At 44.1% G+C, this 13,772-nt stretch overlaps 1 protein-coding gene across 1 annotated transcript in view; it reads right to left on the bottom strand.

Annotated features, from left to right (window-relative positions):
• KIAA2012 (KIAA2012 ortholog) overlaps nt 1-13,772 on the bottom strand; it is a 135,926-nt gene that overhangs the window by 93,198 nt on the left and 28,956 nt on the right. Inside the window, exons 7-10 of the mRNA XM_074399258.1 lie at nt 12,873-13,015; nt 10,245-10,413; nt 7,188-7,337; nt 3,391-3,567 (exon numbers count right to left, since the gene is read on the bottom strand). Coding sequence (XP_074255359.1) covers nt 3,391-3,567; nt 7,188-7,337; nt 10,245-10,413; nt 12,873-13,015 — 639 coding nt within the window. The remainder of the gene's footprint in view (nt 1-3,390; nt 3,568-7,187; nt 7,338-10,244; nt 10,414-12,872; nt 13,016-13,772) is intronic.

The raw sequence follows: 13,772 nt of genomic DNA on the forward strand, positions 1-13,772 counted from the left end.
TCTGTGTGAAGGAAAGGGAGCCCCTTCCTCCAGCTCTATATAGTCCAGCCCCTGGGTACAGGGTTTCCTGCTTCCTGCCTCTACTGCCCTGTTCAGTACTCAGCATACATGGCCATATGCTCTAGATGAAATACTGGGATGGCTTGGTGATGCCAGAGGCTCAGGTCAAGGAGGAGGATACTGTGTCTCTCTAGTTACTTAGAAAGATTGAAGGTGTTTTTATAACCTGACTATAAAAGTAAAAAACAAGTCATGGCCGGGCACAGTGGCTCATGCCTGTAGTCCCAGCACTTTGGGAGGCCAAGGTGGGCAAATCATCTGAGGTCAGGACTTCGAGACCAGCCTGACCAACATGGAGAAATCCTGTCTCTACTGAAAATACAAAAAAAGTTAGCCAGGCGTGGTGGCATGCACCTGTAGTCCAGCTACTTCGAGGCTGAGGCAGGAGAATTGCTTCAACCCAGGAGGCAGAGGTTGTGGTGAGCCAAGATCGCACCATTACAGTCCAGCCTGGGCAACAAGAGTGAAACTCTGTCTCAAAAACAAAACAAGTAATTTTTCCCCAACTCTAATTCCAATTTGCAACTCAGAACATTCCTGGTACTACATTGTGGGGGTTCCTCCATGCCAAGCAATTCTCCAGCAGATGCCAACTGGTTGTCCTATAATTTAATTCAGTTCTGACACTCTTTATCTGGAGATGGTGTCAGATTCCACAGGGCAGGGCTCAGTCCACAAGATTGCCCCCACTTCAGGTGCCAATTGCAAGTCCCAGATTGTGACCTGGACTTCTGACCAACCAGCTATAAATTGGGCCTTCCCCAATTGTACTTTGCCTTGGGTTCAACAATTTGGTAGGACAGCTCACAGAACTCAGGGAAACACTTAGCTTATATTTTCTGGCTTGTTTGTTTGTTTATTTATTTATTTATTTATTTATTTATTTTTAAAGAGATAGGGTTTCACCTTGTTGGCCAGTCTAGTCTCTAACTCCTGGCCTCAGGTGATCCACCTGCCTCAGCCTCCCAAAGTGCTGGGATTACAGCCATGAGCCACTGTGCCCAGCCTTTTCTGGCTTATTTTTAAAGGACATTAGAAAGGATATAGTGAACAGCCAGATGAAGAGATGGGCGAGGCGTGGGGAGGATGCACAGGGATTCTGTGCCCTCCCTGGGCCTGCTGCCCTCCCAGCATCTAGATGTGCTCAGCAGAAGCTTATCAACTCAGGTTCAACAGCTAATAAAGAGGTTGATCTCCAGTGCCCCCTCCCCTTTCCTGGAGGATGTGGCTAGAAGCTCCAATCTTCGAATCCTCTTATCACTTGGTCCTTCTGGTCACTGGCCCCATCAGAAGGCTACCTACAGGTCTTACCCTATGTCACCTCATTAGCATAAACTCAAGTGTTTTCAAAGGGACTTATGAATAACAAAAGATACTACTATCATTCAGAAAATTCCAGTTTTAGCTTAGGAATAGAAACCAGGGGCAAAGACCACATTTATTCATATTATACTACATTTACCTTTCCCATCTCCAAGACTAAGAGGCCAGGAGTCCAGCTACCTGGACTAGCAGACCACCAGCTAGAGTGGATGCTAAGGAGTGCACACATACACATGCACACTTACAAACACACGCACTGACATATTCACACAGGGGCACACACATAAATGTACACTCTCACAGGACAAGTATGCACACACACAGCTGCACACATGAACAGTGACATACGTGAACATGACACATTCATAGGACTGAATATATAGACATGCACGTGCATATGCAGACATGCATATATGGAGGTGCACAATGACACACACAGTTGTGCATGCATGCACACAAGCACGCACATGTACTCACATGGGCATATAAGCTCATATCCCACACACATTCACTTACACACATGCACACACCCAACACACACACTTGAGGCTTCAGGCTGCTCCCTTGTCACAGTCCTGGTCTTGCCTGGCGTTCTATTTTCACCAGATTCTCCCTTTATAAGGATGTCTAAAGTAGGTGTGAGTATCCATTTGCTGTGATTTGTCCCAGGCCAGGCAACTTCCTAGGAAGGCCCCAGGTGGGGACATAACAGCACATCAAGTTTCATTCATTTGCATCAAAAGGGCATTGCTGCCATACAAGTATAAAGGGGAGGGGATTGTGAAAGAGAGACTCCAACCCTGGAATGATTTCTAGGTGAAAACAACTTTCTAGGGATAGAGAGTGTTGGCGGGGGAAGGAAGGGTTTTAATTTTGCCCATCTCAGCCTGAAACAGGAACTGCAAACACAGAATGAAACCATTAATCTGTGAATTTAATTTATGCTTAAATAATTCAACTATATATGCTTTGGGGAGAGAATGAGATGGGGGTGTGCTGGGTCAGGGGAGAGAGAGAGAGAGAGAGAACAAGTGAGACTGACTTAAATACTGAGGCATTCTGTCCCTGAGTGATCATGAAATGAAAGATGTGAAATCTGTTGCCTCTGTGATGGCACTCTATTCCCATGTGCCTCTCAAAGTGTGAGTTTCTCACAGCCCTGAGTGTGATTCTGCTGTTAACAGAGATACCTCTTTATACAATCTGTCCCCCAAACACATGTCATCTTCATCTGGTGCTCAAACTGAGAAAGCAGCCCACGCCTTCAACGAAGGAGAAACAGCTGCCTGGACCACATGTTCCTGAAAATGGTCTCAGTCTCCAGCATGGCACCTTCCCAGGGATTTTCAGAGGTAACTTGGGCTCTTAGCAATTTTTGCTCTATGAGCTACCTTTTTTTAGATGGAAGCCCTGGGGCTGCTGTTGCACTGTCCTTGCATTATTGCTTTGTATACGCGTCTTACTCACCTCCTTGACTATCTGCTCCTTAAGGATAAGCACTTTTAGTGGGGCTAAATCCTAGAGGGAATGGCCTTGCCCTGGCTCACCCTACTACAAAAATCAGGGTCCTTTCCTCTCCATGAACAGGCGCTACCCTGGGTTGGAGTTGACTTCTGTCTGGGGACTCTTTTGCTGGCAGTGTCATTGGGCTCTCTTGCCTCAGGGGGCAAGGGCTATGGCTCAGTGTGGAGTATGCCTGGTAAATCCAGTAGCATGCCTCCTGCCAAAGCGCAGGGAGCTATGTCATCAAATGCTGCTGCCAGGAGTGAGGAAAGCACAAAACAGCATGGCAGTACATGTGGGTGCAGCAAACCCTTAAAACATGTACTGACCCTTTAGGAATATGCATGTGGATCATTAATCCCACTGACTCATCGGAAACAGTGTTGATTACCCCTTTCCAATGGAGTGCCTTTTAGAAAACTTATATCACAGCAGCCACGTGGCCCTGGAAATGAGCAACATACAGCCAATGGGGGGGCATCCATACACCCTGGGAATGATTACCTTGACCTGCTGGCAGTGCCTTCCCGGGTGCTCTCACGTTCGGGAGACTTGGGGGGCTGCTGTGGCCTGATGTCCTAGGGCTGTCCAGGCCCTTCTGGCTTGCAGGACTTTTTTTTCCTTTAATTGGGGGTAGAAGATCCAGTGGTGGGGTCACATTGTGGGGCGGGGCATCATCATCTTTAAAAACAAAAGGGGAAAAAGCGTGTGTAAGAAAATGGAATCAGCAGGAAGGAGAAGGAAACTCTCTTCTAACTTGGTTGATGGACCTCTGTAAAGACTGCCACGAAGAGCTGGTCAGTGTATTGTGGCTAGGAGGGAGAAACCAGAATGGTTTATTATTATTAATAAATCATCCTAACACCAGGATGGTTTATTCCACTCATTCTCAGGTTGTCTCACTTTTCCGGTCCTGCTTAGCAGCAGGGACCTGCCCTCTCCCATGGTCAAAATGACATGACTCTTGGCTAGAATCATGGCAGTTCATTTAGAAAATTGCCAAGAACTGGGAGGAACTGAGTGGTGATTGTTTTTATTCTCATCTTGTGGATGAAATCCTGAGATGTAAGGAGGACTGGAGAGGCTGCCAACTGCTTCCACCCCCAGTCTGAAGGCTATGACTAGGGAGATCTCAGCTTTAGAGCTGATGAGATTGTTGGATACAGATTTCTGACCGCAAAGCAGTTTTGCTAGGTAGAGTCGATGATCACATTCCCTCCTCAGGGTTAAAGTACAAGGTGCTACCTTCCAGATGGAAGTCAGAGGGTATCAGGATTGATGGTAGCGTTCCATAAAGCACACTCTACCCTCTCTCTCTGTTTTCTCCTCTAACACCAACAGGGCCTGCTCTAGGAAGGCTGAAACCCAGGAACCTAAGTGACTGAGGCGTTGGCTTCATCTCTTTCAGTGAGAGAAATCTTTATTTCACTTCTTTCTGAGGGTGTGGTCTTTATTTTACATTTAAAACAACAGTTGCTATTAATATTTGGGTTTAAACGTTGGCTTCATGTGGTCTCAAATTATCACAGACTACTTATTTATTAAAAAGAGGCAAAGTGTCTTTACATGGGGAAATGGGGCAGACATCACCTTTAACCAAATAATAAAATTGAACATCACCTACAATGGAACAAACTGACATTTTGCATCCCTATGAAGGGCTGAGAAGGACACATCAGCTCTCTGATATTTCTGCCCAAAATGTCTGAGATGAATCTCATTATGAGGAAATAGAAAAATCCAAATTGAAGATAATTCTGCAAAGCAACTGATCTGTCTTCTTCAAAAATGTTGATGTCATGAAAAACAAGACTGAGGAACTCTTCTAGATGAAAAAATTCTAGAGAGGGACCACTAAATGTAATGCATGATCCTGAGGTTAAATTCTAGGTTGGAAAAAAAAAGCTACAAGGAACATTACTGGTATAAATAGAGAAATGTGACTATGAATTAGAAATTAGAAAGTACTGTAACACCAGTGTTTGCTTTCTTTTCTTTCTTTCTTTTTTCTTTTCTTTTTTTTTTGAGATGGAGCCTCACTCTTGTTGCCCAGGCTGGAGTGCTATGGCACAATCTTGGCTCACTACAATCTCCGCCTCCTGGGTTCAAGCGATTCTCCTGCCTCAGCCTCCTGAGTAGCTGGGATTATAGGCATGTGCCACCACACCCAGCTAATTTTTGTATTTTTAGTAGAGATGGGGTTTTACCATGTTGATCAGGCTGGTCTGTAACTCCTGACCTCAGGTGATCCGCCCGTCTTGGCCTCCTGAAGTGCTGGTACTACAGGCGTGAATCACCATGCCTGGCTCAACCTGCCTCTTTAGATCCCTTTCTTTCTGCATCTATTCCCAGGTTCAGTCACATGCATAATTTATGCCAAGGGGCTTCTGAAACCAGTTTCCTCCTGGCAGAGTGGCAGAGGAGGGACAAGTTTTGGTACAGTAGAAGATGAGCAGTATGGAAGATGAAATTCGCTGGTGTCGTTTGTCTTGTGGCTCTGGCTGCACACCTGGTGTTGTGGCTCACAAGTAGAAAGGTGCTTTTTTTCTGTTTACAGAGTGATCCTTGCCCATATTTGGATTTTTTAAAAAGGAAACACTAAAGTCTTTAGGATAATTAACTCCCACTTAAGAGAGAGACCAAATAAACCTCTGCCTCAGTAATCAAAGGACATTCTCAGAACTTAAATGTTTTCATCATTTGGTTAATTCTTTTATTCTTTTTTATTTTTTTGGGTATTAGTTAGAAAAGTCACTATGCTGGGTTTATTCTGAAAGGGAATGTAGTATGATGAGTTAGAACATGGGTTCTGACATTAGAAGCCCTGAGCTCCAATCCTAGTGAGATTCCAATCCTAGTGAGCTCCACTCCACTTACAGTTATGTGACATCAAACAATTACTTATCTCTCAGGGTTGGTTGCCATTTTCTGATCTGTAAAAGGAGGAGAGGGTTGTTGTGAGGAGTACCTGAGAGAGTACATGTAAAAACTGAGTGCCTGACACAGAAAAAGAACTCCATACAAATTAATGTGCATCCACCTATTTCTGATACCAGTAGTCAGAGGTCATTGACAACTGTGATATTGTCATCTTGCACATGCCTTTTGGAAAGGAGACTCAGTTTTCTGAAAATAGGGAGCTTTCTGAATATGGCCTGTTACTTCCAACCTATCTAACACATAAACACAAACACTTAGATGTACCCATGTGTATAATTTCAAATGTCCACATGTTGTGGAAATTGGAGTGAATACTTTTATCAATATTATGGGCTTTTTTTTTTTTTTTTTTTTTTTAGACAGGGTCTTGCTCTGTTGCCCAGGCTGGAATACAGTGGCAGAATCTCAGCTCCCTGCAACCTCCGCCTCCCAGGTTCAAGTGATGCTCGTGCCTCAGCCACCGGAGTAGTGGGGATTACAGGCATGTTGCCACCATGCCTGGCTAATTTTTTGTATTTTTAGTAGAGAAAGGGTTTCGCCATTTTGGCCAAGCTGAGCACTCCTGACCTCAGGTGAATCTCACCTGCCTCAGCCTCCCAAAGTGCTGGGATTACTAGCATGAGCCACTGCATCCAGCCAATATTATAGACTTTTTAATGAATAGATAGATGTTTATAAACTGATTAGAAATTACATTTCATTGTTTAAAAATACAGGACAAATTATAAGGCATGCAGCAAATTTTTGGTAAGCTTGATGCTGTTTTTTTTGTTTTCTGTTTTTTCTTTTTTTTTGAGACAGAGTCTCGCACTGTTGCCAGGCTGGAGTGCAATGGCACGATTTCAGCTCACTGCAACCTCCGCCTCCCAGGATCAAGTGATTCTCCTGCCTCAGCCTCCTGAGTAGCTGGGATTACAAGCACTTGCCACTGTGCCTGGCTAACTTTTTGTATTTTTAGTAGAGATGAGGTTTCACCATGTTGGCCAGGCTGGTCTTGAACTCCTGACCTCGTGATCTGCCCAACTCAGCCTCCCAAAGTGTTGGGATTACAGGCGTGAGCCACCTTGCCTGACACTTGATGCTGTTTTACATCTGCAATCAGAAAATATAAGTAGTAAGTTAGGGATATTAGTAGTGAGTAACTTAGTAGTGAATGAGTTAGGGAGTAAGGAATTGGTGAGTTGGACACTTCACTTTGGTGAAGGCAGCTGCTGTCTGAACAAAGGCCATCTTTCAGTGGTTGCTGGTGAACTAACCTCCCTTCCAGCCTCCTTTTCCTTGGCTGTGGACCCTTATGTGTCTTGCCTTGCTTCCCTTCTGAGTGAGGTTCCTGAGGGATGCTGGAGGGAGGGAGGAGCTACCTTGAGGTGAGAGTGAGTCCCTTCCTGTGTCCACTGGGAGATGCACCGTTAGCTCCCTTGGCTTTTCTAAGGACACATGCTTCAGGGGCAGTTTCCATACAGGCCTGGCCTCTTCGCTTATTTCTGGTTCTGACTCAGGGTGTACAGCACCTAGGAGACAGAGAGGAGACCAAGTTGTAGCAGGGGTCTGTTGTTTTTGCCTAATGTCTCTTCTTTTGGGGACCTATCCCTTCCCTGCTCACACCATGTGGTTTGGGTGGAGCAGTGTCCACTTGCTGATTCCAGAGAGGGGCATGAAGGAACTGAAGCCTGGTATGAGTACCTCATTGCCTTAGCCATAGAGATTGCTTCCGGGGTGGGCACATGACCCAAGCCCAGTCAATCGGATGATTTTTGCGCTTTGCAAGAGCTTTTAAGAGGCATATCCTTTCTATAAAGGTTAACAGGAAGGAAATTAGCATGGAATTTCTAGAAGACATCTTTATCACCTGATTGTAAGAGCCTGCTTGAGAGGAAAAACTAACAGAGTTGAGAGACCAGTACGGCACACATATTTTCTGAGGCCTGGATTCAGCTGGTCCTGCAGTTACCTGATTCTTGCATGAACAAATTCCTTCCTTCCTTCCTTCCTTTTTTCCATCCTTCCCTCTTTCCTCCCTTCCTCCCTTCCTTCCCCCTCTCCTCCTCTCCTCTCCTTCTTCCCTTCCTTCCTTCTCATTGCTTCCCCTCTTCCCCTCTCTCCCTCTCTCTTCCTCCTCCCTCCCTCCTCCTCCCTCCCTTCCTGTCTTCCTCCCTTCCATCTTTCCTTCCTTTTTTGCTTAACGCAATTTGAGTTAGGCTTCTGATGCTTTTTAAATGAGAGTCCTCATGACATGTAAATGAGGGAAGAACTCCATGGATTCACTTTTTCCCCCCACCCTCTGTTGCCCAGGCTGAAGTGCAGTGGCACAATCTTGGCTTACTGCATCTTCCACCTCCCAGGTTCAAGCAGTTCTCTGCCTCAGCCTCCCGAGTAGCTGGAATTACAGGCGCCTGCCACCGCGCCTGACTAAGTTTTTTGTATTTTTAGGAGAGATGGGGTTTCACCATCTTGGCCAGGCTGATCATGAACTCCTGACCCCATGATCCACCTGCCTCAGCCTCCCAAAGTGCTGGGATTACAGGCGTGAGCCACTGCGTCCAGCTGGATTCACTTTCTTTGTACCCAATTCCTCTTTTTCATTGTCAGTGTGTTGGTAAGCTCAGTGCCTCTGGCTTTAAGAATCTGGTTCATGATGGCCTGGTGGTTTTCCTTACCTTCCTATCAGGGTCATCATGGAAAATAATCAGATCTAACCCAATCTTGTGAATAGTCTTGTCTCTCTTTGTGTTAAGTTTATCTTTTTATTCTAATGCTTTTATGTCTGGGACCTGACTGTCCCTCCCAGGGCTGGCCAATTCCTAGAGAGAGTAAATGACTTACCTGGGAACATATTTGTCATATGCACCCCAACTAACCCAGAGTTCCTAACCCCCAGCGACCTCCTTTATCGAACTCTTACATTCCCAGGCTACTATCCACCTGCTGTAATGATGAGAGGACCAGTACCAGACAGCAAGGGACAGCTCCTATGCTACAGAGCTGGCTGAATTATGCAAACTAGGCAATTACAAATCTGCTTAGCTTACTTGCTCTGCCTTGTCCATATTCCTTCTACAAAAACCGCAATACAGCCTCTTGCCTGTGCTTCCTGCCTTCTGCCTCCTGGAGGCTGGTGCACCCCCACGTGGCCCTGCATGGTGTGGCATGCCTCCTCCCCTTGGGAACTGTGAGTAACAAACTAACTTTTCAGTGCCAACTGTCTCCTTATCTCTTGGCCTCACCACACCTGAATAATAAGACCTACATTTAAAAACAGTGTGTTATTGATTTTTTTTTTTTTAAGGAGCAGAGTAATTTTTTTTGTAAGGTAAAATCTACATATGGTGAATTGTACAGATCTTAAATGTACAGTTAGTGAGTTTTGACAGATTTGTAATCTGCAAAACCAACCCAGAGTGAGAACATTTTTATCACCCCAGAAAGTTCCTTCATGCCCCCTTCCATTGTTCTTTGAAGTTCAACCGTTAGGTGTTCTTTTTTCTAGTGAGAAGTCCAAACGGCTTTAGAACAAAATGGCTGTCTGGTGTGATTCTTAGGAGTCAAACTCTCTAATAAGCCAGTGACAGTCTCTAGAAAACTCAGACTAGAATCCCTGTCAAAACTAGGATACCTTTTGCCTCAGAGATTCCAGAGAAGTCCCCAGAGCAAGAATGTGTCTTAAGAGTACTATGGAATGACAGGAAGGTCAGAGTTTCTCCTTGTGACACAGGGTGAGAAGTCACTTAGAAGCCTCCCCTAAAAAGCCCACATCCACAATTGGAATTGATCTTCCTTGCTCATATTCTCTTAGAACTTTACTTAGAAGCACATAATCTCTACCCTGGCAAAGATTGTAGAGGTCATCCCTTACATAATAACCTAATTCAAAATCAGAAAAATGACTTTTTGGATGAACTTTTATCTTTCTTTTATAAAATGAAGATGCAGAGATTTTCAAGTGTCCTTCTTACCTTGGCTGCCAGGAAACTCAGCTAAATCCAATGCTTACCTCAAACCATGAATTCATCTTAGATATCTGATAACATCTATTTCTCTACTACTTTTGACCAGTTTTTTTCAATGTCAATTTTAGTTGTCTTGTTTTATATATTTAGTTTTTTGTAGGCTGCCTGAAAAATTCTTGCCCTTTTATAACACCTATGATGTGTTGGACTTACTTATGTATATGCCTGTCTTCCTGTCTCTTCCACAGCTTAATAAAATACATTGCTTAATGAAGGGTATAATAAATATTTTAAAAATCCAATTGAATATGATCAGAAGAGATCTTCTAGATTTTATCCTTTTTCCTTTTTTAAAATTATTCTCTGAAGGGGATGACCATAGGGAAGGTCAGCCATGATGTAGGAGCATGTAGAATTGGCAGGACTCCCCCATCCCAGGCTCTCAGGAGCATCCATGCACCCAGGACCTACCTCTTCTGTGGGCTTTTTCTTCTAGTGGGTGTTGGGTATGGTAATGAATCTCCACTGGGAAGATGAAGAGCTCTGTTGGGGGCTCATTGGTTTTAAATTGGCTCTTCAGGGGCTCCAAGACTCTGGGTGATTCTTCTGAGAGAGGAGGTAATTTCAAAGCCTTTGGTGCCTGGAGAAAATTTAAAAACAAAGCGAACATGGCAGGTATCCAAACCCTGCTTCCTGCAGGGGCAAATGATACTGTCTCTTATTGTATCTCTTGCACCAGGAGCTGCTGAGAGAGGTAAGCTAATCCAACTGGGAGCCGGTATCTGACTTCAGTGGTGCCACTCGGTCTCCTGGGATCCAGCATATGCTCCTGTTAGTCCTGACTGGGATTCATCTGAGAATTATAAACATGCTCAGTTTAAGGGCCTTTGGGAGGATATATAGTCTTTCTTTTCCTTGCAGCTGGGGAAACTGAGCTGGACTAAAATGACATAGCTGAGACCTCTTTGTACTGATTGGGAGAAATCTCAGCATATGTTGTTAAGGGACAAAGCAAGGTACAGAACACTGTTTGAGCAAGATTTCCTCTAAGAAGGGGCAGGAAAGAGCATTTGTGATTGCTGACCTTATCTAAGCTCTCTAAGCCACAATTTCTTCCCCTGTAAAATAGGAGTAATCATACTATCTACCTCATAAGGTTGTTGTGAGGATTAATGAGCTAATATATCCAATATAATATGTTTGAATCTAGGATTATTTCCTTATGTCTTTGAGAGTAGACTCTCCTCTCACTAGCATTTATCTAGCCACTAGCAGAAAAATTGAGGCTTTTTCATACTTATCAAATATGAATATAACTGACAAATAATTTCTGTGTGTCAGAATCAGCAGCTAATTTGGTCCAGTTTTTTTTCTGCCCCCAAAAAGTGTGTGTGTGTTTGTGTGTGTATGAGGGATTCACTGGGGTATTAGTAAGAACCTCCTGTTTCCGATTATTCAGAGATTGCTGAAGATTTCTCCTTTTAGTTTGCAACTTTTAACATATGAACTTGGCTCTATGAAATGTATACTTGTGCTGGTTTCAGGAGTTCAGATTCATAGGAGGAAAAATAAAAGCATCAGGTCTGCTGTTTGCTCCTGGTCCAAAGAAATCTGGGAAGTCAGATACCCTTCTGGTATCTCCTTTTTAGTACTAAAAAAAAAAAAAAAAAAAAAAAAAAAAGATCAGAAGCATACATAAGCAACCTATTTGATTGAGGGAGGAAATTTAGCGAAATCTATGCAGGCTAATATTTATAATTTTGAGACATTAAGAAAACGATTAACCAAACACACGCACATAGGATCTTTATGTTCCTGGAGACCTTCACTGTCCAGGTGCCAGCTGCCCACCAACTGCCCTCTTTTGAATACTGACCTTGTGCATTTTGTTTGACAAGGTTTGCATTGAGAAATCAATGTGGAAACTCAAATGATTTGTGTGAGGTATGGCTGACAAGCCAAGACTTAATTTCTTTATCCTAATTAAAAATTTACAGAGTTTTAATATGGTGGAAAATATTGCTTTCCTCTATGAAACCATTTGCATGGGTTGAGGGAAGGAACTCCTTTCCTCTGGGCTTGGCTCAGTTTTGGGCTGACCCAGGAGTGAAGTTGAGGGCTTTCCTTAGGCTTGTGGTGAGCTTGGTAGATCAGGCCTGCTGTTCCCTTCTGCACCAAAGGAACCTGGAAAGACAGAGGCCCTTCTGGTGTGGATGGAAAGGTTTAGATGAACGTAGAGACAGAACATCTGAGAAAATCTTGAACAGACTCCCTCACTGGCACCCGGACCACCTGGAGTGCTCATGGCTGCTTCAGGGCCATTTCAGATGACATGAATCCCTACAATTAATCAACATTGCTGTAGATCACAGTCGGATACAACATGCTTTTCTAAAAGCACCTCATCTCATCCTTCTCCTATTCCTGAAAGGTTAACATCATTATCTGTATACACAGATAAAGTCACTGTGCTCAGAGCATGTGAGTGACTTGCTCACGTTCCCATAGCTACTATGGGCAGAACATTCTGGATCCCTTACTTGTCCCCATTTATCATTGGTGCCTCCAAAAACTGAATCAAGACCCACATAGAACTGCAAGGCAGGACCGGGCCAGAGACAGACAAGGACATCTCTAAAAAAGAAGATGTAATTGGCCCCTGAAGGAGGCTGATAAACTTGCAAAATTTCCCCTGCATTTTCAAAGGTGGTAGAGCCAAACTGCTGCACGATTCAAGATCTCCAGCATTTTGAATCTGAAGTGGGTTTACGGCTTATAAACTCAGGTTCTGTTCTTTAATATGTTTACAGATAATCCCCAGCCCCTTAAGAAATCAAAGGATTCTGTTGCTGCTAGGGAGTGTGGTAATAACACATGCTTTAAGGTAGAATTGGTGGCAGCTGAAATTCCTTGCACTTCATGATTTTCAACCTTTATTAAATTACTACAGCTCTATCCCAGCTCCACCTGGTCTAGAGAGGCCAATTCTTTCTTGAGACATTCTTTTGAGTCACCTTATTTCTAGATTGGGATTAATCTCTCTCTCTCCCTGTCCCTGTCTCTCTCTCGTGCATGCACAAACATACATATACGTACAACCTTCTTCTTCTTTGCTTCTTCAGGGGTGTTTATTCCGGAGCCAGTGGCAGTTACTACAGGAGGGAAGAGGCATCTTTCAGCAGGAAGCTCCTGTAACAAGTGGCCGATTCTGGCCTTGTGGAGTTTCACTTCCCTTTGTTTATCTTTAAACACAAGATGAGAATTAGAATTTATTAATTGCAGTTATGGGATGAACAGTTGAGTTTTGACTTTTATCACGTTGTGGTTAATGCGGAGAAAGGCACGGAGAGTGCTGGGGCACTGGGACAGCCCTAGCTCTGGGGGAGACAGGTTCAGGGAGCCTCAGTCTCCTGATCTGGGTTGAATACTTGTTGGCTGAGTCAGGTGGTGAAGAGAATGATGACAATAATAATTAATATGTATTGAGCTCTAGATGTGGGGAAAGAATTAGGTAGAATATTTTATATACATTAACTCAATTTCCACAATAGCTTTATGGGGTTGTTATCCCCATTCTACAGATGAGAAAACTGAGCATCAGCAATATTGGTTAATATGCCCACAATCACAGCTGTAAGTGGGGGCAACTTGAGCCCAGACAGTGTGATTTCTGAATGATGCAGCTAAGCACTAGGCAAAGAGGCAGCTGCCAGAGTCTCATTCCCATGTCCAGCTAGATTCTGGCTTTTCTCTTTTTTAATTTTGAGACAGAGTTTCACTCTTGTTGCCCAGGCTGGAGTGCAATGACACGATCTCGGCTCACTGCAACCTCTGCCTTCTGGGTTCAAGTGATTCTCCTGCCTCAGCCTCCTATCTGGGATTACAGGTGCATGCCACCATGCCCAGCTAATTTTTGTACTTTTAATAGAGACAGTGTTTCACCATGTTGGCCAGGATGGTCTCGATATTTTGACCTCCTGATCCGTCCGCCTCGGCCTC

Source organism: Saimiri boliviensis, chromosome 5 (genome assembly GCF_048565385.1).
Source record: "Saimiri boliviensis isolate mSaiBol1 chromosome 5, mSaiBol1.pri, whole genome shotgun sequence".
In the NCBI taxonomy this organism is placed as follows: domain Eukaryota; kingdom Metazoa; phylum Chordata; class Mammalia; order Primates; family Cebidae; genus Saimiri; species Saimiri boliviensis.